The 26,689-nt window shown below is 41.8% G+C and overlaps 1 protein-coding gene across 1 annotated transcript in view; it reads right to left on the reverse strand.

The window, feature by feature from the left end:
* CUNH1orf21 (chromosome unknown C1orf21 homolog) overlaps positions 1-26,689 on the reverse strand; it is a 224,657-nt gene that overhangs the window by 138,377 nt on the left and 59,591 nt on the right. The window contains exon 2 of the mRNA XM_039256614.1: positions 4,657-4,876. Within this exon, the coding sequence (XP_039112545.1) occupies positions 4,657-4,750 (94 nt within the window). The 5' untranslated portion in view covers positions 4,751-4,876. The remainder of the gene's footprint in view (positions 1-4,656; positions 4,877-26,689) is intronic.

The raw sequence follows: 26,689 nt of genomic DNA on the forward strand, positions 1-26,689 counted from the left end.
ACATTTAAAAACGACTTCTAAAAAGTGAATGAGGCAACTTTATTCAGTGAAAAGCAGAGCAGAGATTTAGAAAGCAAATTATAACTGTCTGGTTGGAATATAATCCAGTCATGGGGTTCTCACTGCCTCTCTCAGTGGCTGAGAGTCTTCAAAGATGGCTCCCACCAATTTCTCTCGTCCCAGAGGGCAGGCTCAATACATGGAGATGTCTAGCTCGCTCAACTCTGGGTTGGTCTTATGACTTGCTTTAATCAACAGAATGAGGCCAAAGTGACTTCTTGGATTTTTGAGCCTAGGTCTTCATTGGCCTGACAGCTTCTTCTTCCTCTCTTAGAAACCAGCCACCGTGTGAAAAGTTTGACTTCCTAGCTGGAAAGAGAGGTTTGAAGCCCTCTTGGTCACCAGAAGACAGCTGAGCTCCCAGCTGAATGCAGCTACCTGGTTGAGCCCAGGCAAAAACGGAACCCCAGGCACTCCACAGAATTGTGAAAAGTAATAAATCAGTGCTTGTTTCAAGCTGCTAAGTGTGGCGTTCTTTCTTATGAGGCAATAAATTACGAACAGTGGGTGACAAAGATACCAAATGGTTAAACGAGAGCCAGATCTGCTTTTCACCTGTGACCGTCTGTGATCATATCGGGATTCTGCACCCTTACTCTGCTTGCAAACTAAAATTTAAGTGGAGAGACAGAAATAGGACCTCCTCTTGTCGTAGACAAACCCAAGCATTCAGTAGCATCTGGGATACTGGCAATGAGGTTCACACTGCCCTCTGACAATTCTAGAGCCCTGTGGGACTAGCCAAAACTATCTCCCTTGCCCAGTTCAAGACACTCTCTCCCTCCTTGTTCTGCTTTACCTAACACCATGCCACAAACCCACAAATGTTTATGTTTGAGAGTAACAAGATGATGAATGCTTGAGGAATAAAACTTCAGTATGAGTATCAGGAGGATGAAAAAAAGCTAGCAGAGGCCTTGAATGCACTTTATGGCATGGACTACATGAAGCCACACACACAGCAATGACTGTGCAGGCTTGGGGTGGACTGAACTGTTAGCTCTAATTTTTTTTTAATAACCTTTTATTTATTTATTCTTTGAGAGAAAGAGAACATGCACACAAGTAGGGGAGGGGTAGGCAGAGAGGGAGAATCTTAAGCAGACTCCACACCCAGCATGGAGCCCGATGTGGGGCCCGATCCCATGACCCCGAGATCATGACCTGAAGCAAAATCAAGAGTCAGACGCTTAACCAACTGAGCCACCCTGGCACCCCATGTTAGCCCCAATTCTTGACCTTTCTTTGCAAACACATCCTTGTCACTAATGCACTGTGGTCAGATGTATTTCTCTGCCTCTTGTCTTTGAGCCTGTTCATGTGACTTTATTTGGCCATCAAAATGTGGGGGCAAGTGACGGTGTGCCAGATATAAGCCCAAGGTTAAGAGGCATCTTATGTATTGCTTGCACTTTTACCCTCTGCCAAAGAAGAGCGTGTCCCTCCTCCTCCCGTGGCTCGCCGGTCCCAGGAGGAAGACAAGAGAGACATGGAGCAGAGCCACTCCAGCTGACTCACCAACTCGTGATCAAGAAAGACATGCTCATTGTTGAATACCACTGAGATCTCGAGGTTGTCCAATACCCAGCAATAGGTGACTAATACAAGGTTCCTTTATCAGATGCCAACATTTGCCAAATATACATGGAACTTTAGAATAACAGAGTCTCCTCACCCATAAAAGCTGAAACTAAATTACCAACTGGTTGGTTAAGTGATCTCATTGCCAGGCAGAAAAGAAGTACCATATATCAGATATCACTGGTTTTTGCTCTTAGTTTATCCTTCTAAAGATTATAATTTGGTATTCAAATTTCTCTATGATTTAACCCTAACTTAAATTTTCTAGCCAATTCTTTCACTTAAATCTTATATTCCATATTCAAACTGAATTATTTATAATTCTTAGGTAAGTCTCACATTACCTCTAGCCTTTCTTCATCCTGTACCTTCCAGTACCCTTCATCTGACAAGCTTAGATTCTTCTGGTCCTTTAAGGCCAGGTTCAGATGTCACATCTATAAGAAACCTGCTCTGAACCCACCTTTTAAAGTAGTCTCTCCATGTCCCTGACTCTTATCACAATGCATGTCTTTTCCTTTTCTGGTATTTGGCTTATTCTGCCTCATAACATTGCTTCATCTGCTTATAAAGTCCTAGAAAGGGAGGTTTACATATTACTTACCCCTACATCCTCCAGGGAAGTTAGCAAAAGGTCTGGGCCCATAGTGTACAGGCCAGCCACTAAGTTTTCACACTGAAGAATGAGTGGCCGATGGGGGGCAGCAAGGCAACTGGGAACAACATCAAGAAAGTAACAGAGACCCTGGCACAGAGACGCCTGAGTGTACGGCTTCACAGCTGGGCAACTAGGGACCAGTTATTCTCTCTGTCTTTCAGCTTCCAAACATGTAAGATCGGGATGACACATCTTTCATAGAACAGTTGTGAAAACTCACCCAGAAAATGAATATAAATGCTTCCGCCTGTGTGACATATGGTGGCAGGTCCATTACGGTAGCTCTTATTACAAAAACGATAATGACACAGAATATCATCTAGAAGTTAGTTTGAATAAATCCTTGATACTAGATTATGTTTCCTCATTATTTTTAAAGTTTAGTTATTTATTCTGAGAGAGGGTGAGCGTGAGCCTGGGAGGGATGGAGAGACAGAATCCCAAGCAGAGCTTGAACTCACAAACTTTAGACCTGAGCCGAAAGTAAGAGTTGGAGGCTTACGTGACTGAGCCACCCAGGCACCCCTAGATTACGTCCTCTTCAAAGTTAAATGTGTGAGAGTGACAGGATGATTCTAGTTCCAATGAACTGTTTTCCCAGAAATCGGCCTCAGTCGTCTGGATTCTAGTTTTCTTCAGATGCTCACATGTTATTCTTCCCCACAGTTTGGATTTTTTAAAGTTTATTTATTTATTTTGACGAAGGGACAGGGGCAGAGAGTGAGAGAGCGAATCCCAAGCAGGCTCTGCCCTGTTAGCACAGAGCCCAACGCGGGGCTCTAATCCTCAAACCACAATCATGACCCAAGCTGAAGTCAGACACTTAACCAACTGAGACACCCAGCCATCCCCACAGTTCAAAATTTTGTAGCCAGTCACCACTAGAAGCAAATCTGTTCCAGGCAACAAACATACTTCCTTAAAATGACACAAAACAAAATCCTCCTCCCCTACATACTAGTCCACTTTCCGTAGAGCATTAGCCTTCCCACCGCACATCAGTTCTCCGCTAGGGACCCACACAACCATTACGATGGACCAAAACATGGCAGAGTTATGTGACAGTGACTGAATGGTGCCCTTCAGTTGTTTGTCTGTTAACATGATTTCAACGAGGTTCTTTATCAAACGGGAGAGGAAGAGGTACTCTCAGGCAGAGGGCTGCCATGAACATGTCCTTGAGTGGGCTATCGCTGTTGAAGTAATTCAGGAGCAGAACTGCATCACTGCCTTCCTCACTGGGGTTTTGTGCTAACATACAGCCATGTGGCATCAGAGCAACAACTGATTGTCCAGGGAACAAACTCATGTAGAGGCAAACTCAAAAGCTCATAAGTGGCCAGGTAGGTGACGTTACTGAGTGACAGGACTTGTGCATTCAAGGGCAGTCTCAATGGTTCCCTGGAGGCCACAGCCTGACCGAAGGGTCACTGCTACCTCGCCCCACTGCTGCCACAGCCTGTGTTGCCAGATTTTCTGAAGGAATTTGGGGTTTTAAGTGAAGCATCCTGGTTTTTAAATGCCACTTGGGGCGCCTGGGTGGCTCATTCAGTTAAGCGTCCGACTTCGGCTCAGATCACGATCTCACGGTTTGTGGGTTTGAGCCCCGCATCGGGCTCTGTGCTCTCAGCTAGCTCAGAGCCTGGAGCCTGCTTCGGATTCTGTGTCTCCCTCTCTCTCTGACCCTCCCCTGCTCACACCGTCTCTCTCTCGCTCGCTCTCTCAGAAATGAATAAGAAACATTAAAAAAATTTAAATACCACCTTGCTTTTTACTTTATGATTCTCTAGGAGCCAAAGAAAATACACTTGTAAGCCAGACGTGGCCATGAGTTGGCAGGCTGTAATCTCTACATTAGATATTCTAAAGTCACTTTGAATTGTCATACAAAGGTTGAAAGATTATTACATTCATTGTACTTGTATTTTTTAATCTAAAATTCATAATTCACATAAAAAGTAACTATTAGCCCTAAAAAAACACCTTGCTCTCTCATCCATAAATCCTCACTCACTCTACTTTTGAACCTTTGTATTTTCGGTCTCACAGTACCCTCTACCTGGACACCCAATGCCTGCTGTCCTATGCACCTAATAAGTCCTACGAGTTATTTAAAACTTGACTTCAATGCTAGTTTCTGTATAAAACCTCCATAATCCTCCTCAAAATTCTGTATATGTAAGTTATTATGAAAATTGCACCATGTAAAAGATCTGCATTGATTTCTAGCCATAACTCACCAGCCCTTTACCAGCAGCCCCCAAAAGAGGTAACACCAATAACACTACAAATATTCACTCCTGGGAAAGTGAAAGGCCTGGCTCGACGGTTCAAGAGTGAAGTTCAATGGCACTCACCGCCAAACACATCTCCGTTCTGGTAGTTCTTCCCTTTCTGGGCTTCCTCTTCATTTTGAACAGTGGCAACATGCTTGGCGGAGGCACAGCCCATAGTCTCATTCGGTCAGCTTCAGCCGGGCTGAACTGCAAATCATCTCTACAGACACAGGGACATTTTTTTTTTCTTTAAACACAAAGAAAATCCACTTTCCTGCTGAGTCGGTCACAATGTGCGCACCTGGAAGAACAGAAAGCCAGGTCAGAATGAGTGAAAACAAAACCTCTGCGTCTAACGTGCTATGTGATCAGCAATGCACTAGGATTCCTGCAAGAGCCCGCTGCACTGAAGGGGGGGGGGCGGGGGGGAGGGGGGGCAACTGTGCTGAAGGAGATGCAACAGGGCCTCTTCTCATCTGATTCTCACCCAGAAAGCAACGCCGGAGGGCAGGCCCCCTGCACAACACATGGCTGGACGTTTGGAGGAGAGAACAAAAAATATGTATTTGTTTATCCAAATAACAATTTGAGCACTACTCTCTGACACACATAAAGTGCATGTATGTTTGCTAATGTTCTGGAATCTCACAAACCTTCAGAGTAAGGAAAGAACAGTCATGAGATCTGGGAAGAATTCTGCATCTTCCCCCTTCCTGCCTTGCAAGCCAGCTCTTCTCAGATGCCCCATTTTTTTTCCAGGAGGAGGTGGCCTTCCTCCTCAGGTTAATTTATACATTTTTGGTGGGTTCTGTAAGGAATTCTGTATTTTATTTTACTTGAGGTGACAATGTTTTGGAAGATAAAGGAAGAAGATCGGGGCAAGGACTTAAACTTATTTTTGTCCATTTTCTGCTTAGTTAGCAGAATGCTTTAAGGATTCAGCAGATGTAGGAAGATCAAGAGAAGAAAACAAAGCAACTGCCCACTTCCTATCAGAGCCTCTGTGCCTCTATTGGACCACTAATAAAGACTGGAAGAGGATTTATGGATAAACCACAAAAGAGATAGTCCTCTAGTTAACTTAAGTAAATATACCTTCCCTGCCCCACCCAAGGTTGCTGCCCAGATTCTCAGGGTTTGCTGTGTATTTATGTTTCACCATCCTTTTCCAGCCTCATAGATGACTTACTCCAGTCTCACAGATGTCTCCTTTGAAATTCTACTAATTTCTCCATCTCCATTCATCCCACTGTAGCACAGGCCCTTACCCCCTCACACCCAAGCAGAGCAGATGAATCATCATGCCATGCACTTGACCTGCATTAGCACCCACGTCTCCCTGCCCACCTCTCCCCTTTATGAACAACTGGTGTTTCTCAGCCTCTGGGGCAGTGGTACGGAAACTGAAATGCAGCTTTAGGCTTTCTGTCCCAACAAGACTGCTGCCCCTAAGCCTCCTTCCTAGAGCTCTAAGGACGCTCATGGATGCAGAAATCTTAAGCCATAACATCTCACCAAAGGAAAATGTTCAAATTAACCTAACACTGAAAGGTGTTGATGAAATTGATTTCATCCACAAACTTAGATATAAAATAATCTTAAATGAAGACAAGAAAATGCAAATTGCCAATCCTGACTCTATAATACTAGTCATCTTTGTATAGTTCTTCACATTATTCTCTAGTACTGCTTCTGTCAAATCATTAACAAAAAGCATGGGGTTGGTAAAGTTTTACAAAAAAGGAAGATTATTTTTCCCTAGATAGTTAATGTTTGTAGTTTCTCTACACAGTTTGGTAGCCTCTTGTTAACACATTTTCGTATTTTTAAGGCTATATGGAGCACATAGGCACAACACATTTAGCGGTAACATCATTAAAGCGACAATTTTTTTTAAGCAGTAGTTTGATTTGATGGTCTATTCATACTGGTCTATACAGCTCAGGGGCCTGATGGGGAAGTACACATAGGAGAGACGTTTTTTTTAAAAATCTACACTATTGATTATAGTAGTAAGATCCATGATAAAGGTTTCACAGTAATCTATGGTAATGCAGAATTTAAAAACAAACAAAACAGATTAAATTATGACAGGGCAAAAGGCAGGAATTAAAAGAAGTAGTATTTTGTAGAGATTTAAAAGCGGTAGAAATCTGTAACGCCAAACGAAGGACTGAGCGCGCCTGCGCCCGTGCGTGAGTACGCATGCGCACACGCGAGTGCGGCGGCGCTTATACATGAGTGCGCTTGCGTCTGCGCAAGTGAGTGTGCGCGTGCCTCCGGGTGAAAGTGCGCACGCGCATGAGAATACGTACTCACCCTGGCCTGGCGGGGCAAAGTGGGAGCGAGGCAGGGAAGAGGGCTGCGCTGCCTGGAGGAGGCCTTGCAGACTTTATCCTGCTTGAGGATAAGGCAGTCTCTCTGGTGCAAATGTGAGCGCACTGAGAGGGTGCAGAAATGCATTCTGTCGACCTACCAGAGTTTTTGAAGAAGCATCACTGAAATATGAGACAAGAAGAACAGGAGATGGGATTCAGTTCCAAAGGTAGAAGGAGGAGGAAATTCCTCTCCAACCAAGAGGCTGCTAAGGATGGCTGCTGCTGCTGCGCGTTCCCAGGCAGTGCTTGCTCCTCGATTCCCATCTCCAGCAGATTCCCATCTCCAGCATCACCACGTAAGGGAACAGGTGTGGCCTCCCAGAACCAATTCCTTACTTTTCACAAAGGAATGTGGGAAAACAAGCTCACGTGTACACAGGAGAGCGAACAGAAGTGGGAGGGGAAACCTCCCATCCCCTCCCTGTCGCCTGCCACCTCTTCAAAGCAAAGTAAAACCAGAGGAAAGTAGGAAACCCTAACAAAAATCCCTCAAGGACAGTGGTGATCCGGAGGCAACTTAATCATTCTCTCTGGGAGTCCCTCTCGCTTTTCTCTTCCTCGTTCCAAATTCATGTATGAACCGTCATATGCTATCCAAGAAGTTAATGTAAGAGCGTAAGATGTGAATTACCCTTTGTTATCCACTGAAAAGCGGTGTGCGGTGTTTCATCTGTGTTTTAAAGGCTGTGTTTATATTAAAAAGTCTTACTTGAGTTTAAAAAGTGGAAATCACATGAAAACTTTAAAAAACTGCAAAAGACTTACAAAAATAAAACACATAAGAATAACTTTTAGGACTTCACTGTTATCCAGGCATGAAGGTGAGGAACATGTTAATAAGGAGATTAGACATGATATACATCCAATTCAAGTAATGACTCAGGAAGCTTCCATTTAATTATATTTTTTATTTTATGTTTATTATTTAGAGAGAGAGTGGGCATGAAGCCGGGGTTGGAAGGTGGAGGGAGAAGGGCAGAGAGAAAGAGGGAAAGAGAGAATCCCAAGCAGGGCTCAAAGCTGGGCTCTATTCCACCACCATGAGATCATGACCTAAGCCAAAATCAAGAGTTGGATGCTTAACCGACTGAGCCACCTTGGCACTCCTTAATTTTATTTTTTAAAAGGCACTGTTGCTCAATAGGAGTTCTCTCCAAATTGTAAGTAGAGATTCCGTTTTTGAAACGTACGCACTCTATATTTTACCGCATTCATTTAATGAGTGGTGTTTTCAAGTTTTACAACTTTGTCAAAAATATATTTTAATATTTTGCCCACTTTGAAGGCTATAATTATGAAGTCGCCTGAAAGGCAGAAGATCTCTGATTCATAAAGTTAACGTGGTTCAGTGGAGAAAGCTTTTTACTATGTCATCTGGATCTTGCACAGAAACAATTGTCCAATCCTCTGTTCATTTAATCAACAGATATTTATTGAAAACTGCTAAGTGTTTAGAGATGAACAAGATACAGTGCTCCTCCCTATCCCCATAGGAAGATGAACATTCGGAGAAAAGAGATCATTAGAAAGACGAGTCTCACAGCGGTGCTGCTAGAGCCACTGCAGGTTAAATATAGAAAGAGAGGCAAATTCACCCCATAGGCACCTGATTCAGCCTTGAGGGAGGGAATGGCAGGAGAGGTCAAGCTTGAGGCCTGACCACAGCTGAAGAATCACCATTAAGATGCCCCCAAATTGCATCTCTTTTCATAGCCTGATGTAATGTCAAGGTTTCGTTTCTAACTGAGAATTCTCTCACTTTGACCTCAGTCCAACCTTCCCTCTGTTTGGAAGTATCCTTCACAGAATCCCTAGCATTTTCTTTCCTTTTCTTTCCTTTTTTTTTTTTGCTCCTATTTTTCCATTGGCTTTGCTCAGCTTTTCTCTGCCAACCTCCACACCTTCTGTTCAGTCCCCTTCCTGAAGGCACACCGCTTAGCGAGGTAAGTCTGATGGTGCAGATGAACCCACAGAGACCACAAAGCTGGACAGAGCAGAGTCTCATTTTCACATACTGTTATGAACAGCATGCTATTTCTGAAGTCCGGTCACAGTGTAAGAATTAACCTGAAGTAGCTCTTTGATGTTTGATAGACTCTTCTAATAATACCAAGCCCCACTGAGGACGGTTTTAAAAACTAAATAATCTATATCATCGTGCACCTCTAAAAACATGGGATCCAATTAATTGCCCATGGCTTTGTGCAAAAGTCTCCCCAAATGGTTGTATGGGTACATTATCCTGTACTATGAAATCAGAAGTTGTAATCCCTATTCACAGTGCTATAAGCTAACTGAATTTAGGATCATCTGTATAGGATATTTTTCCTGCTTTTGATAACTAAAATACATTAGCAAATTTGAAAATCATTAAAAACTTTTTAAATAGGACTAAAGTAGGGTACCTGGGTGGCTCAGTGGGTTGCAGGTCCGACTTTGCCTCAGGTCATGACCTCATTCATGGTTTGTGAGTTCCAGCCCTGAACCATGCTTACTGCTGTCAGCGCAGATCCGCTGTCCCCTTTTCTCTCTGCCCCTCTCTTTCCACACACTCACACATGCACTTGGCTCTCTCTCTCTCAAAAAGAAACATTAAAAAAAATAAAAAGGACTAAAATATTTGTATCCATGCATGTTTATCATTCCTCCCCTTACACTATGCTTCAAGCCTCTTTAGGTAATGCTGTAAGTATCACTAAGGTAATTGCTGTTTGAGAACAGTCCACATTATAACATGAGAAAGTTCTTTTTTATACACAGCTGAGTCCATTGCTTTTCTATGAATACATATTACATACATGTGAAACAACTGTCCTTTTGTAAGAAGAGATTATGGATTATGATGGCTTTTGTTCAATACCAGGGATTGCTCTTTATTTTTTCGTTTTCAGCTTTATTAAGGTAGAATTGCTAAAACTGCAATACATTGGGGCACCTGGGTAGCTCGTCAGTTAAGTGCCCAACTCTTGATTTTAGCTGAGGTCATGATCTCACAGTTTATGGGTTCGAGCCCTGCATCAGGTTCCATGCTGACAGTGCAGAACCTGCTTGGGATTCTGTCTCCCTCTCTCCCTGCCCTCCCCTGCTTTCTCTCTATCTCTCTCTATCTCAAAATAAATACATAAACATTTCTTTAAATTTAATTTTAAAGGAAAAAAAACCTGCAATACATTGTTCAAGCTCCATAAAGATGGTCTAATATTTGTATACACTGTGAAATAATTAATGTATTTAATCAAGTTAATTAACACATCTAGCACCTCATATTCACTTTTCTTTACTTCTTTCCTTTTTTTTTTTTTTTTTTTTTTGGTAAGAACACATTAAGTTCTACTCTCTTGGCAACTTGCAATTATACAGTACAGTAGTATCAACTACAGTTACCATGTTATACATTAGGTTCTGAGACCTTAATCATCTTATAACTGAAAGTTTGTATCCTTCTACCAACCTCTCCTTATTTCTCCCACCCCTCAGTCCTTGGCAATCACCATCACAGTTTCTGAGTTTGACTTATTTCATTTTTAGATTGCACATATAAGTATTACCATGGGGCATTTGTCTCTCTTAGTTCACTTAGCATAATGCCCTCTAGTTCACCCATGTTGTTGCAAATGGCAGGATTTCTTTCTTTTTTTAAGGCTGATATTCAAGTATGGGTGAGCACTGCTGTGTATCACATTTTCTTGATCCATTCACCCACTGATGGACACTTTTTCATTACCTTGACTATTGTGAATAATGCCACAATGAATATGAGAGTGCACACATCTCTTTAAGATAGTGATTTGGGGGCACCTGGGGGGCTCAGTCAATTAAGCATCCAATTCTTGACTTTGGCCCAGGTCATGAGCTCATGTTCCTGAGTTTGAGCCCTGCGTCAGGCTCTGTGCAGGGATTCTCTCTTCCTCTCTCTGGCCCTCCCCTTCTCTCTCTCTCTCTCTCTCAAAAAAAAAAAAAAAACCAATATTTTTAAGAAAACGACAGTGATTTTGTTCTCTTTGAGTATCTACCCAGAAGTGACACTGCTGATGGCTTTTCTCTTAAATTTTTAACTAGAAGCATAGTTTCATTACAAAACCTTCTCATAAAATTGGGAAGAAAAAAAAACACACATATTCAGTTTTGAGAAAAAAACAAAGATATCTGACCTTTTATCAAAAGAGGAAAAACACGGAAACATATTTCCATTGACATAATATCATGGATGAATTCACTTTCCATCAACCAGATAGGGACTTTTTCATTTTGGATGAAAAAGCCAAAAATACTGTGGACTGTTTCCTCGTCAAGAAAGACACTTCTAAAAAATGAATTAAAAGTGATAAGCTCCATAAAGAAATCCTAGGCCAGAAAGAACATGAATGCACCACATGCAGCTTAGAGGACTGGAGAGAAATAAAATCCTGATTGAAATGGGTATATAGAGAGCTATGAAGTCAGCAGTTAGGAAAAGGATATAGCCACTTTATTAATAGATCAGGAGCAAAGTGCCCCCTTTTTTCCCTCTTGATTAAAAAGGGAAATCAAGACAAGGCGACATCTAAAAACTCCTTTCTTTTATTAAAGAAAGAGCCAACATCTAAGCTCCATAAAGAAAAAATATATATATAAATAACTAATCAGTCTGTTGGCCCATCTGCTCTGCTTTGCTATAACGAGTGTTAATACAGCAACCCACTGTGGGGGCGCGGGGGGGGGGGAGAAGAAAGACAGCCTAAAAGTGATTTCTAATCTTTAAGCTTTGGTATCCTTGGGCTTCTGTTAACACCATTTCACATTTCATTGTGAATGTTAAAAATACTACATAAAGAGATGTCACATTTGACATGAGGATAATCTGGGAAAGTCAAATCTTCTTGTTACCAGCAATTGCCAGCATCACAGAGAATTTTCGTTCCTTGCCTCACACTCGTTTGGTGGCATGACAATCAACAATATGCTATTAACTTCAAAGAAACAGGAATTTGGGCATCTGCTTTCTTTGTGGGAAAACTCTCACTTCCACAAATAATAACTGCATGGAGGTATCTCCCAGAAACCTAACAATAACGAGACCCTTCTGCAGGATCTCGGGGTGAGGTGTGGGGAGGAGGAGGCAGAAGCACCGCGGGGGAGTGAGAATCCCAGCTCTGGTCTCAGTCACCACACACAGGCCTGCCTCAGTACCGAGGCTGGACTCCATCCGTCGGAGCCTCTCTTCTTGATGCTATGATCTACCTGTTCTGAACGTGTGTCCAAGGGACACCAAGGATGAAATTACCACTTACGAAAAGCCCATTCTCTTTTTCACCTAGATTCAATTTATGTACAAACTTTGTTTTCAACACTTACCCAGTTAGGATATCCTAGCAAGTCCAAAAGCTCCCAAATTTTGAGAAGCCCTATGAAATCTATGGATTATTACCAACGCTGTTTTGCCCAAGGGTGTTCATTTCAATTGTGCGTAAAGTGGAAAGAAGAGGGCTTAGCTCTCTTTCCTCTTCTCTATCCCGCCTTTAATAAATAAAAATAAATTTTCAAAATGTTTCTTGTAGGGAGCAGGTTCAAAACCTTGTAGAGTAATTGTTCTTCAGCTAAGGACTTAAGAGTTTGATGTCTTTATCCTACACCTGCAAACTGCACACTTGTGTCACCTGTACCTGTTCAAGTTCATGACAGCTGACACGATGTCTGGGAAGGCAAGACAGGAAAACAGCAGATCTTGGTTCAAGTCACTCACCCACACCAGAGTGAACCTATGCAGAATTATGCTGTTTCTAGATGTCCTCCTCAGTGATCAAGGCCAATGGCAGATACTCCAGAACTTGGAGTTCTCTTTCTTCCATTCCCAAGACTCAGAATACCAAGGGTATGTGCAGGAAGTCATCAACCAGTGTCAGTGGGGAACCTTCTGTACCATGCCACCAATGACTGGGATCATGACAGCTGTGCTGCTGGTTCACCGTGTCACTTGCGCCAGATCTGTATGATTTCCTTGTCAGTATCCTAAGAATAACAATAGCAGATCCTTCTTTTTTTCTTTTCTTTTTGGATTGTTTTGGAAATCTAGGTAGATAACGAAATGCTTGGAAAAGCATTTATAAATGCAAAGTAATATTCTTCTATGCATACTTTGCTATGCCAGGTGCAGGACATTATCTTTCAGGAGCACTGGGTGGAATCAGTTTACCCAGAGGATTCCTATAAGTGGCCCTGGAGAAATGAGACCAAACAGATGGTATGGGAAAGATGAAAAAGCAAGAAAAAACGAGAAAGTGAAAGTAGAATCAGTACAAACTGCTAAAGAAGCACAAATTGATTTTATTCTAAGTCAGTAAGTCATGATCCTTCCTGAATGGTCAATGAAGAAAATCCGGGTGATTTGCATGTTGAAATATATTGTGAAGAACAGATACAACTCCTGCCCTTGAATGGCTAGCATTCAAAGAGGGCTAACCCATCATAAACTTAATACGTAAGTAAAATGAAATTCCAATACCTAATGTACACTGCAGGACAAAGAAGGATCAGACATGTTCTTGAAAGTCATAGGATATTTCAATCTAATTAAATTGGAGCTTGTCTCAGCTTTATTTTATGCAACAAGAGACGCAGGAACATCAGTACAATGTGCTACTCTTAGCGGGCCCTTGGTAAGCATTTACCGATGAGGACAGTGGGACAGATGCCATGCCAGTTTTGAGTTGTTGATCCTTTTTAACACCATACACTACAACAGAACTGCAGCTAGATTAATCCCCCAGAAATCTGAATGTGACTCTCATGGTGCCGAGGTGGCAAGAGTTGAATGCCACTGACCTTTGTCCGATGCGTGCAATGGAAAAGCACATATGATGCTTTCATCGCTGAATACTCAGCCTTCACAAGACTAGCATGTTCCTCATTTTTTATTCAATTCAATTTCTAAACTTAATGCTGACAAAGCATATCTCAGCCTTAAGCTGATTACTAGGGTAGATAAAACGAAAGAGGACCAATCGACACAAAAGATATAAATTATCTAAACTAATCATTAGGAGCAAATACAAGAATTGTTTAAAAACAACAAAAAAAGCCCTGCTTATATTTTCTTTGACCGCTTTGGTACTAATGTTTGAGTAAGGATATATTTAATATCTTCAGTATTATAAACACTTTTAACAAAGTAATGTAGTAACACTGTGAAAAGTGCTAAATACTAGAAGTCGAAAAATAGCGTTTGTCTTAAAATCTAAACATACATCCCTTTTCTCTCTTAAAATAGCCTCTTTCCTCCTATTTTCCCCCTCCCCGATAAAATAAACGAAATCATTCCTGAGAAACAGGTGCACACTCTGGCCAAAGATCTCGCACTCCTTACACTCAGTCTCCAGCCAGAGTATCCCAGGTCTGAGAAGTCAGCAATGATCTGGTGATGAAGGCAATTCACCACTCTCCAACTGGGCAGAGAGCTATTGACTAAAATAAGCATCCCCAAGAGAAAGCTGTGGCTACCTGAAATGTTGCCTTCTAGAACATTCCAGTCCCATCCAGAACAGCTCAAGATTTGACAGTGCCCTGAACACTTAGAGGAAACAAACAGATAAAGCCTCTTTATTGGTGAAGGACTTAGTCCTTCTCTCTCTCTTACTCATGCGTATACAGACATACACACACACACGCATGCACACACACACCTGTCACAAAAGTAGAGATGCAAAGATTATACTCAATATATTGTGATTTTGTAAGGGAAAGGAATTGTGTGGCTTTGGGCAAGTTATTTATTTCACAGTGGCTTGGGTGCTCATTTATAAAGTAGGGTAAGAGTCCCTGAACTTTGAGAGAAGTAGAAGAGATAATATACATAAAGTGCTTAAGATAGCACCTGATAATTAGTAAGCAATCAATATGTTATTGTCATTGTCACTATCATTACTATCATCATTATTACTTAATAGGATGGCGATGAAGCTTGAGAAGAAAAGGGCAGAGGCAAAGGAGACTAGAAAGGAGACATCCAAAGAGATGAGAGAGTAACTATGATAACTTGATAGTTCTTAGGAACTGCACCAAAGATAAGCAGGCAAACGCAAAGACACACAGAACCAAGAGATAACAGTTCTGTATCAGGAGAAGCTCATGGTTCCTGTGCAGTACCTGCAGAGGGAGCCCCAAGCAGTGCCCGTGACTCTGCAGTGGTGGAGGTGGGGAGGTCAGCTTCTTTGGGGAACATCCCAGAACTCTGAAGGCCAAGGCTGCTGTGCAGTTTGCAGACAAACTGAAGGTCATCGAGCTCTCCCAAGCTTTGCCACACCCTTGATGAGTATGCAGCTCTCATCTTGCTGTTATTACGTGTTTATGGGTCTGTCTCCTTCACCAGGCAGATTTATGAGGCCATGACCATGTCCTAATTATTCCTCTTTATATTCCCTCTGGCGCAGATCATGTACACAGTAGGTCTGCAATGAATTCTCTTAGAAACCTTTTTTTCACAAAGAGATGTCCAAGGCTTTTAAAGAGGAGAGCTCTCCTAAGCCTCAGGCCCTAGGTCATCTGCATGGTGACTTCTTTAGTACATCACAAGACAACAGTTAAAGATGTTCATCTGTGCCATCACAGACAATTAAAAATGATGTTCAGTATATACTTTCTAAAAAAGACAGGAAGGGAGTAATATCAATATTATACTAGTATGATGGAATTTTGAAAGCTTTTGGCACTTGGATGGCTGGCCCTAATCTGCCTCGGAAAACTATGCTATTTATTTATTTCAACATTTTTCGGGATCTTGTTTAGTTCTCAACATTCCACTAGGGACCAGAGATTCCAAAATGGATAAGTCAGCCAGTCTTTGACATGCATTTTCTGACTTTCAGTTAAATCTAGAAATGTTTAACAGTGTTTCTAAAACTCATCCATTGGAAAAAATCAAGGTGTTTTTGTTTTTGCTGAGACTTAAATCTTTGATTAACTTTCCATGACAAAGAACTATTTAAGAATGGTGTCCTTGCAAGGCCAAAAAGATTGAAATTCTGAATATCATTTTCAGGTGGCATAAATCAATGCCCCCTTACCCTACTGAGTTTAAAAAAAAAAAAAGGGTACATCAGTTCTCATATTGCTCTCAAGCAATACACAAGACTTCTGGGAACTTCAATTTTGTAGAGCTCAGCCAAAAACACATTCTGTACAATTATCTTCTTAAAGAAAGAAGAGAAAAAGTAGGAAGCTGAAAGAAAAGACCCAATTGACAAAGCAAAGTCAGTTGAGTAATGGCCACTCCTTTCTAATGTACCAGGAGAGGCTCCCTCCTGCCCCTCATGAGTTCACACAGGACTCTACAGTGAATGGTGTTCCCGCGGTGGTCACTACCATTTCTGTGACATGTAGCAGGGTTTGAGTAGCAAAATGCAAAAGGGAGGGCAAGAAGCTCTTTTCTGGCTCTGATGCTCACCTTCAGCCACTGAAAAGCTATTATAGAACAGATAGGGTTATAGGCTATGAGCTACCATGACCTCGTAAATGTTACCAAAATTTGCAGTCTACTCTATAATAATTATTTTAAATCATCCCACTGTTCCCCATTTGAAGCAGCATAATTGGTGAACATGGTGTTCTTTCCTACTTGTCCAGCAAAATGTACTTAGAGCAGGAGACCAGAGTGACATACTCAATAGCCCTGGAAAGCAAGGGCAGGAACCACAGCACTGGGGCCCACCCACAGAAGAATGCAGTTGAGTATCAAGACATGTCAGCCAGTCCTCACTGGCAGTGACATTCTCCAACAGATCCACATTCAGGTCCAGTCTAACATAGGAAAGTTTCAAGTCTTCATCTGGATAGAGAACTAAATACGTAGCTTCATGATAAGCCATTTTACAGGAGACAGGAAGAGCAGAAGTAGGTTACATTTAGGATTTGACCACATCATATTCGAACAAGATCTCTGTCCAGCTGTCATCTCTGTGGGACCTCCAGTGGGTGGACAGGCTGAGGTGGTTGTGGTCCTGGATATGACAACGGGAATCTATCTAGAAAGCTGCTTAGTATTCCTGTATCTGGAAGACTGCCACCCTATTACCACCTCTATTCCATCACTGCCATGACCACTGTAGAAACGGTACTACAAAAATAAAAGACATACATTTTCTTTTTTTTTTTTTTTTTAATTTTTTTAATGTTTATTTATTTTTGGGAGAAAGAGAGGGCAGGGGAGGGTCAGAGAGAGAGGGTGACAAAGAATCCGAAACAGGCTCCAGGCTCTGAGCTGTCAGCACAGAACCCAACGTGGGGCTTGAATCCATGAACCGTGAGATCATGACCTGAGCCAAAGTCGGACGCCCAACCGACTGAGCCACCCAGGCGCCCCTCATTTTCTAATTCTAAAATCTCTCTGAAAATCTGTATTTGTAGGTCATTTTTTGGACTCAGCCTTGCCTCTCCCTTATTCATCAGGCTTTTCTAAGCCATATTTTTTGTTTGGTTTTTGCTTTTTTGAGAAAGAACTCAAAAGGCAGTGTCCAGTAGATATCAGGATGGTCCTATTAGCAGTTTTGAAAGCATCAGAACATGATTAAAATTTTTAGTAAAAAATTAGACTTCATAAAATAGTAATTATCCCATTAATTTTCTACGATAAAGACAAATTAATCTTTTTTTGATGTTTATTTTTTGAAAGACAGAAAGAGCATGAATGGGGGAGGGGCAGAGAGTGAGGGAAACACAATCTGAAGCAGGCTCCAGGCTCTCAGCTGTCAGCACAGACAGCCCCAACATGGGGCTCAACCTCACAAACTGTGAGATAATGACCTGAGTTCAACCAACTGAGCCACCCAGGCATCCTCAAATTAATCTTTTTAACGCACTGATTCTGTCGGATCCCTCCTCTGTTTCAAAATCCTCCAGAACTCACTAATACCTTGGAGGGTAACGCCCAAGACACCTACACTTTCAAGCTAGACATGCCCTCAGGGACCACTGAGGTCAAGGTTCCTAAATTTACAAATGAGAAAGCTGAAAGAAGAGGGTCCCCCCAATGGGACCCAGACCTCTTGACCCAGGGCTGTCTCTTTCTACTGCTCCAAGGTTACTAACATCCTCTTCATCACATCAGGTAGGTCTCACAGAACCATCCTCCCTCAATATTTTCTCTATGTCTGCTTCCGCCTTAACTTTTCTTGGAAGAAGCTTCTATACATTCCACCTTCCTTCAATTTTGTCTTTCTGAAATCTTCCTTCTAGAGTCAATGATTTGGTTGTTCTTAGACATCTTTCTAAAAAGACACTAAGTGCTTTGGGGGCAGAAAGCATCTCCTGTATTTGTGGAGGGGGGTGCGAGGCTAGGCCAACAGTAGGAATTCAATAAACCCTCTTCAAAATGGTGAGCAGCAGGCTATCTTTGCCTTCCCACCTCTGTCTGCACCTGCTATCCCCCTGGCTAGAAAGCTCTCCTTTCTCACCTTTACCTGACTAACTTCTGGTCTGCATGAGTTGTCCGTTCCCAAAGGCCCCAGTGTACCTAGTAATTCCCCTTCATAGCACCCATCACAGTGCAGGATATTTTTAATTCTTAATTTCCTATTGCTTCTACAGGTCTCGAGTGCATTTTCCTTGAGAGACACAGACTATGTCTCTCACTCCCTAGTGTATTCCCATAGTCCCAACTTCTCACAGGGCTTAGTTCAAAATATGTATACAATGAATAAATATAAAATGAATGTCTCCACACAAAAATTTAAACTCCTTCTCATGGAAATCCTTCCCTCCACATCTCCAAACTCATCTAACTTTCTATGCGTAACTTGCTCTAGCCAGACTAGTTTCCAGCTATTCACCCATGGACCTATATTCCTGGTCGAACCCTAACTGCCTCTGGTCACAGTCTCACCTCAGAATGGTCTCCCCATTGGGGTGCCTGGGTGGCTCAGTCAGTTAAGCATCCAACTCTTGGTTTCAGCTCAGGTTATGGTCTCACAGTTGGAGTTCCAGTCCCATGTTGGGCTCTGCACCGATAGCGCGGAGCCTGCTTGGGATTCTCTCTCTCCCCCACCCTCTCTCTGCCCCTCCCCTGCTCACACACACCCTCTCTCAAATAAATAAATAAACTTGAAAAAAAAAAAAGGAAGCCCTCCCCATTAATCTCTGCCCGTTATTAGAATTCTACCTGTCGTTAAAGTGTAGAACAAGTCTTTTCATCTCTAAGAAACCTTGCCCCAGGCCACACAGGTCTTCCCCTTCTCCAAACTCAACAGCACACATGCACAAGACCATTGATTGCCTACCCATGTTGGTTATCTGTCCACAGTAATCTTTCCGTCTCAGTCTAACTTGGCCTATGGGAGGCCACTCCCTCTGAAGTCACTAAGGAAAGCATCACACACACAGCTTTGGGACATCTCCTGTAGAGCTGTTTTATACTGTTAATCTCTGTACATTTGTGTCTTGGCATCCTAATTCATTTCTAACTTTTCTGAGGTAAGCCATGCATTCCACATCTTTGATCCTGTGCAATGCTTGGCACAAAGTAGAAGCCTGGCGAATGTTTGTTACCTGACATGTTGGCTAGAAAACAAAAGTATGCAGGATGAGAGAACTATAGAAATTATTTTTAAAAAAATAACTTTTGCCAAAAGTGCAGTTGTACATTTCTGATGATTAGGGGCTGTTTTAAAAGGTCAAATGTTGATTGTATAATTATACCATAATTTGGTAAAATTACTGTCTGGATAAAGGTTATTTTTAAATAGAAACTTTTGTCCATATGATAAAAAATTACAAATAGAGGAGAAAATTCAGTAAAAAAAAAAAAAAAAAAAGCAATCAAAAGGGAAAGAAAGAAAAACATATAGCCAAGATTGCCGCCCCCACATCCACATAGATCAGGAGCGTTGACTACGGCAACCAAAACTGCATCCGCTGACTTTTATTACAGAGTCTAGGTCATGACTGAGTTCCCATAATGGCTCTACGGAGGCTGGCCCAACAACTCCATGAACATGAGCTAAATAATTCTCCTAACGTTGCAGGGGGCAGAAAGAGGAGGAATCAATCTCTTTCCTAGTTTGCCATAAACATTTCCTTATAATTACTGTTTGATGTACTGTGTCTAACGATTTAGTTTCATTTATTTTATATCTCACCATACTCTCCCCCCAGATATGTGCAGCAGCTGCTTTCAGCCATAAATAACAATTTTAGAACACAAATGCTACGTGCAGCGTAATTCAGGGTTCAGTAACCTAGCAACAGAATGTCAAGACCCCCTAATCTATACCCTAAACTGCCCAATATTCACATACCCTGAAGACACAGGCTTGCAAACTACTGTTCAAATCAGGTTTGGCTAATCACAAATCGATACTGGCTGGCACTGGGAATATCACAAAACACCTCTTGCTGGGCTCCAAAAGCCCAAGTGTCAAGGAATATATATAGCAAATATATACATTACTAGAGACTAGTGGCAGCAAGGTTGCCAATTAGGATTTGGCCCTGGGAAAACCCAAATTAGCCATTGTCTAGAATCCTGTAACAACCCCCACCTCACATATGTTTTATATACCAAAGGCTGAACACACGTTCTTAGTGGAAATGAACAAATGTACCCATTACCAGGAACATTCTGTCAGAGGAAGATGACAAGAAGTTCTGCTTTAATGAATTAACGAGAATTGAATCCTCATCTCCAACATGTATTACAGGAAATAAAATGAAGACTTATGTCTCCTCCTTCTTATTTAGTTTGGTTTGGTTTTGTCATCATCTCATACATCTCTTCAATGGACCTGGGTTTCTAGGGGTATTTGTAGCAAAGGGTCCCTCATTTCTTAAAAAGTATACGTATTTTACTGGTTTCTCTTCCCTACCCAGTACTGAAGGTCATGATATAGGAAAGAGGAATAACAATGTGTTTTTTAGATCACCCATTCCAGCAGGGGCAAAAATAAATGAAATGTGGGAGGCTGTTTATTTGTATGTCAAAGAGAAAGTGAAATTCTCTATAGGGTGACACAATCATTCATTTTCCCCAATGAAGCAAACAAATCAAATAGGAATAAAACAGGAGCCACCCTTCAGCATTCATGGTATAATGAGTTCTTGCTAGATTAACCATTCTCCTTCCTTGTTATACTCACTCCAAAAAAACAGATGTACAATGACATCAGCAAAAAGAGCCAAAGATCATCAATCTCCAAGACAGGAAAAACAGCAGCCAGACTTGCATTCTTTTCGAATATTAGCTGACTCCTGGGTGACGGCTCCAGCTCACCACGAGGACACATCTTTGGGTAGTAGCAAGGATCAGGAGGACTTAGCAGTAGCAGTGCCCTAGGACAGAGACCCAAGCTGGCCAGGGCTCTCCAGATCAGGTGGCTGCCTTTGCAGCTTAAGATAAAAAATCTTAACTGATCCAGTGAGATTCTCTCCCCTCTAACTCAATCACCTATTATTAGAAGCTGGTTAACAACAACATTCTGTCAAGAAGACTGAAGACCAAAGAGACAAGGTATAGGGCACTGGGAAGTCCTGCCCACTGGCATTACGACAGTCCATTAGACGGATGAGGCCATCACACCGCATACGAAGAACAAGCCCTTGGTTCAAGCCCTGGCTGGCTGAGCACTAGGAAGTCCCAAGCAAAAGGCGTGGCCAATAGAATGGATGATGTGGGTGCTCCTGGGTCACAGAAGTAGGGCAAGGTGGTGAAACTGAATAGTGCTACCTCTGCCAGGGATGTTCAGAAGATGGCAGGCATGTAAGTATCAACATTTTCTGTGGATAAATGGAGATAAGGAAGAGAAGGTAAATGGAGACGATGGGAAAAAGGAAGGATACCAGCCCTCAATGTCAGTGACGGAGGGCTATGGAATTCAGGACACCTGCCGGCATCCCAGATGCAAAACAACGGATTTTATACACCACTTTACCACTTGCAGAGCCTTTCACACAAATTGGCCCTGCTGATCTTCCAGGGTCCTCACTGGTGTCTTAGAAGACACCGCTAATAAAACTCTAGATACTAGTAAAGCTAACCCAGATCTAGGGTGCTCCCCATGTGTGGAAGAAAGGATGTGCTACCTTTAGAAAAAGGGGTAGTCAACCATTTTTATTTCCTTTGCTTGAGAGTAACAGAGTTTTTGTGAGCAAAAAAAAAAAAAATCAATAAGAGTATCAGAGCATATTCAATGGTATTTATAACATCTCTGACCTTAGTACCTCTTGCTAGCACATCCACAGCTCAATTTCTACTGAATGTCTAACGAGGCTGAATTTTAGTTGCAATGTAAACATCCGTAAAGGGGTCCTGCTTCTCCTGACAATGGTAGCAGTTGCTTGAATGAGCAGAGCGATGGCTGGGATTTGGGGACTCACTGGGTGACTTCCTTTGACCGCTTGCGAATCCCTCCATTTCTGATCTATTTCTATCACTAGCTACCAACATGATTTTGAATTTAGTTTGTGCCTAGGATGTCTAAAGAGAAGCAATGATGGCTTCCAGCCTACCGTGGGGGAAATGTGTCTTTCTCTCTGGATGCCTGCTTGTACTGCGCTCTTCATTGTGGAAGGGGACTGTGCGTGGAGCCCCAGTGTGGAAAAGTCCTGAAGAACGAAAAGAGCTGAAGAGAAATGGGGTGTGAGGAAAATACATGCTGGGCAGCTGTAGGGGGCTAAGGAAACTGCAAGCAGCCAGGGGAAAAGAAAAAGAAAAAATGGAAGAGAAGGGAATGGATGCAAAAGCGTTTATGAAGATTTTCCACTCCAGGTAAACTCCACCTCTACACTCTGCTCAAAAGCATCAGGTTTCTAGGAAGACTTTGGTGCTTCCTGTTCCCCACTTTGTTCTCAGCTCTTCACTGCATCCTCACAGCCTCCTATGTTTGTCCCCCAAACTAGACCACGAGTGACAAATGTAGGGACTCTTACTCACTTAAAAAAAAAAATCTATCCCCCACTCCCAGCACTGACTGATGCATAGACGATGTTCAACAGCACATGTGGCCAAATACTATGAATCTTAAAACTGGAGGAGGTGCTAATAAAGGATACCAGCCATAGCGATCGTAGGGCAGCTTTGGGGTCTTAAAGCAACATACAGCACAACAAACGGTCATAAAGTCCTTTTATAAGAAAGGAGAGGCATTCAGTCACCGGGAAATAAACAAGGAAAGCCGCAAGCAGTTCCTTTTCAATATTCCACACGGCCAAACAAGGCACTTTTTACAACTGGCATCAATTAATTCCTTCAGGACACGGATTTAACAGGTTTTACTCTTTGACCTGAAAGTGTTCAGGCAGACCTTAAAAGAGTCTGATTTACCCTTCTCCTTCTCCAGGAACAATTTACATTTCGGAAAAGTATAGCCCAATCTGTTAAAGTGATAAACTTCTTGAATGTTGGGCTATTTACCAAATAAATTACTCCCCAGACCACTTTGTAATCTGCTACCCCAGGGAAGATGGTAGAAGCTAACACTAAAAGTGTAGGACGCTGGAAAAGGGTAATGTGTCTGTAATGTCAACGTTCTCCAGAAAGGGATCAAGATGCCTAAACAAAAGTACTTCGTAATGAACAGTGCAATGTGATATACATGGAAGGCAGTTACATGGTGTTGAAGTAAATACAAATACTGCTAAGATTCTTGGATTTTTTAAAGTGTGTATTTATTTATTTTGAGAGTAAGAGAGTACAAGCAGGGGAGGGGCAGAGAGAGAGGAAGAGAATTCCAAGCAGGCTCTCCACTGTCAGTGCAGAGCCGGACATGGGGCTCGACCCCACAAACTCTGAGATCATGATCTGAGCCAAAATCAGGAGTCGGATGCTTAACAGACTGAGCCACAGTATGCTTTTAATAAAAAAACATAGACTTTATTCAAGGTATGGGGAAACCTTTGATAGAATTACCTCTAAAATACAGAAACTTAATAAAAATACCATCCTGATTCCTATTTATTTAAATTCATCACAAACTCAATTAAGCAAGAGCTAACTCCTCACACTTTGTGAAGTTCCAGTGAGATATCATTTTGTTTCCTGACATAAACTTTAATGCCATTTACTCTGAATTAGTCTAAGTTTGATTCTTTCAAAATTATTTTTACAGCATGTATTTAGAAATGAATAAATGAATGGATTTATTATGAAAATTTCCAATCTTTTGTGATAACTGGCAAAAAGCCAGATTGTTGTAAAAGCCAGAGTTGGTATAAATAAATGAAGATATTAAATTGAAATACTTTTGGAGTTGTTTCAAATTTTAGCAGAGTCATAACCATATTCATTTACTATTCAGTACACATATGCCAAGTGTAATACATAGGTTTTTACTGCTTCAAGTAGTCTAGACCTAGTGGTATATACGTTAACTCCTTTAGTATGTATGTTAATTCTTTCTATTGGCTTCCCCATTGGGACCCAGCACAGATGAATGAATGACTAGGAGATTGTGACAAACCTTTTTCCCCTATCAATCATATCAACCAATCCCCTATCAAAATTCCTGAAGAGAAACAAATATTAGCAGAAGATGGACAAAAGGGCAAACACCATTGGAATAATCAGTACACACCACCAAACAGTAATACTTCCTTACTGGGATCAGTTATGCAGGCTTCAAATACCATAGCCCCCAGCTCAAGCTCCGTAAAGGCGGGAACAGAGTCCCCTTGACCAGGCAACTCAATTCCGCCTCCAGAGGCAGAATGGGGCAGTTAAAAGAACCTAAGCTTTGGAGTAAGACAGACTGGAGAAAGAATGAGGCTCTACTGTTTACCAGCTATGAGACCAGTGTAAGTTAATTAATCCCTTAAACCTCAGTTTCCTCTTCTATGAAATGGATATAAACACCATCTTACCCTGTAGGATAGTTCTGAGCACTTGAAGTGGTATCTACAATGTAACTGCCATGATACCTATCACTTAGTAGACACTTCACAGAAGACTGCTATCTTTATAAAATAAGTGAATATGTATCAGGAAGTATACATGCCTTAAATGATAAAAAAAAAAAAATGGCTTTCTCCCTAGCTTCATTCCTATTAAAAAAAAAAACCCTCAGGACTCTCCTTTTATCCATATTACAGCTCAGAACACACCAGACTGAACATGGGGGAAGCAAGCGTACTGACAGCTGGCATGATACCCAGCCAACAGGAACAAAAGAATCATGCACAGAGGCGAGTCCAGAAGAGTCCAGGCAATGCAGTACCGGGAGGGCACCTTGCACTTGACCACGCTCCCATGCCAATGTTCATTTGAATGATCGCAGAGAGGTCAGACTGTCTACAGTAGATGGAGTCTGCTTCAGAAGGTACAGGAGACAGGACGTATGTAAACAACGTTTCTGTCCAACTCGTTAGCCTCTCCTGCCTCTAGCTGGAATCCGGGTTCTCACAGCACTGGGCACACTTCTCCAAACAGAGCTCCTTATAGTCTATTTGGGGTCAGTCTATGTGTCAGTAGGGCATGAACTCCTTGAAAGTGGGTAACCAGTTTTACTCACTGTTGCTCAATAAGTATTTGTTGAATATATACCAACTTTCCTTTCAAGATGACAGATGCAATGCTAGCCACTTCTTTGTCCCCCCAAAAGTTCCTTCCTATGAGTAAGAATGAAGGTCAGAACATCTGTAAATATCTTCACAGGCTGCCGCTTTCTGCAGCAACACCAACTTCTCGTGGACCATTTATATACCTCAAATGCTGGCAGCAGAGCTATCATAATTATAAGGGAGGAGATAGTGTCAAACCAAATGAGCATCGTCACTTTTTCCAGAAAGCTGTCCCAGATAACTTCTGCCTGCTTTGGTCTTCTTTCTCTCGTTCAATGCTCAAACTATTCATTCATTTTTTTTCAGTCAACACTTACTGCTGCTGTGGGCCAGCATTAGGTTAGGCACACCCAGACATATAAAAATAGACAGATGAAAGTATTTCTCTCCAATGGAGTGGCCGTTGAGACAGTAAAAGATGAACAAGAGACTACAACACGAAAAGCTGACAGATACAGCCGGCACCCAACCAAGCAGGGGAGATCAAGTCACAAAGCATCCCTGGATGGATTCCAGAAGGTCTGTGCAGAAGGTAGGGTTTGAATTGATGCTTGGAGAATTTTAACATGAAAAATAGCAAATCTGGAACTTATAGCTGTTTCTAAAGAGGAAGAGGGGAAACATCTTTATGGTGAATGAATATAAACGCATCATAACCTTTCTAAAGATTATCAAGTTTCTATCTTGTAAGTAAACTCGGAGTGCCCTTGAACTGTTCGTCATCAAAATGAAATTTCCTAATTTGGTTAATTAAAGAACTTACATTTCAGTAGGAAGCAATAAAAAGAGATCAGGTATCAACCTGACGACTCTCATCAAGTTAGACCGAGGTTCCAGCATATACGGACTCTACACTCTACACTTGCACACAGAGAATTACATACCTTCTTCATGTGTTCCCATGGGGTATTAAAATTTTGACAGTGAGAACTCAAAATGAATAGTACTTCCAATGGCCCCACAGCTGAATGCTACATATTTGTCCATATATGAGATCCTTAAGCGGGTTATTATTCAGGGCCCGGCATGTGCCAGGAGCCAATCTACGTGCTTGAAATATAATGGGTATAAGAAATGGAGTTTTCAGTAGTCATGTGGAAAGAGGTTTACAGTAAATCTGAGTATTAGCAATCCCAGAAAGGTAACCATTTGTGCTTGATTTTCATCAATGCCCACAAAGCAGAAAATATTGGAGCCAATATAATACCCATAAAGGAGAATGT

This window comes from Hyaena hyaena, unplaced genomic scaffold (assembly GCF_003009895.1).
Source record: "Hyaena hyaena isolate Hyena2069 unplaced genomic scaffold, ASM300989v1 scaffold_580, whole genome shotgun sequence".
In the NCBI taxonomy this organism is placed as follows: domain Eukaryota; kingdom Metazoa; phylum Chordata; class Mammalia; order Carnivora; family Hyaenidae; genus Hyaena; species Hyaena hyaena.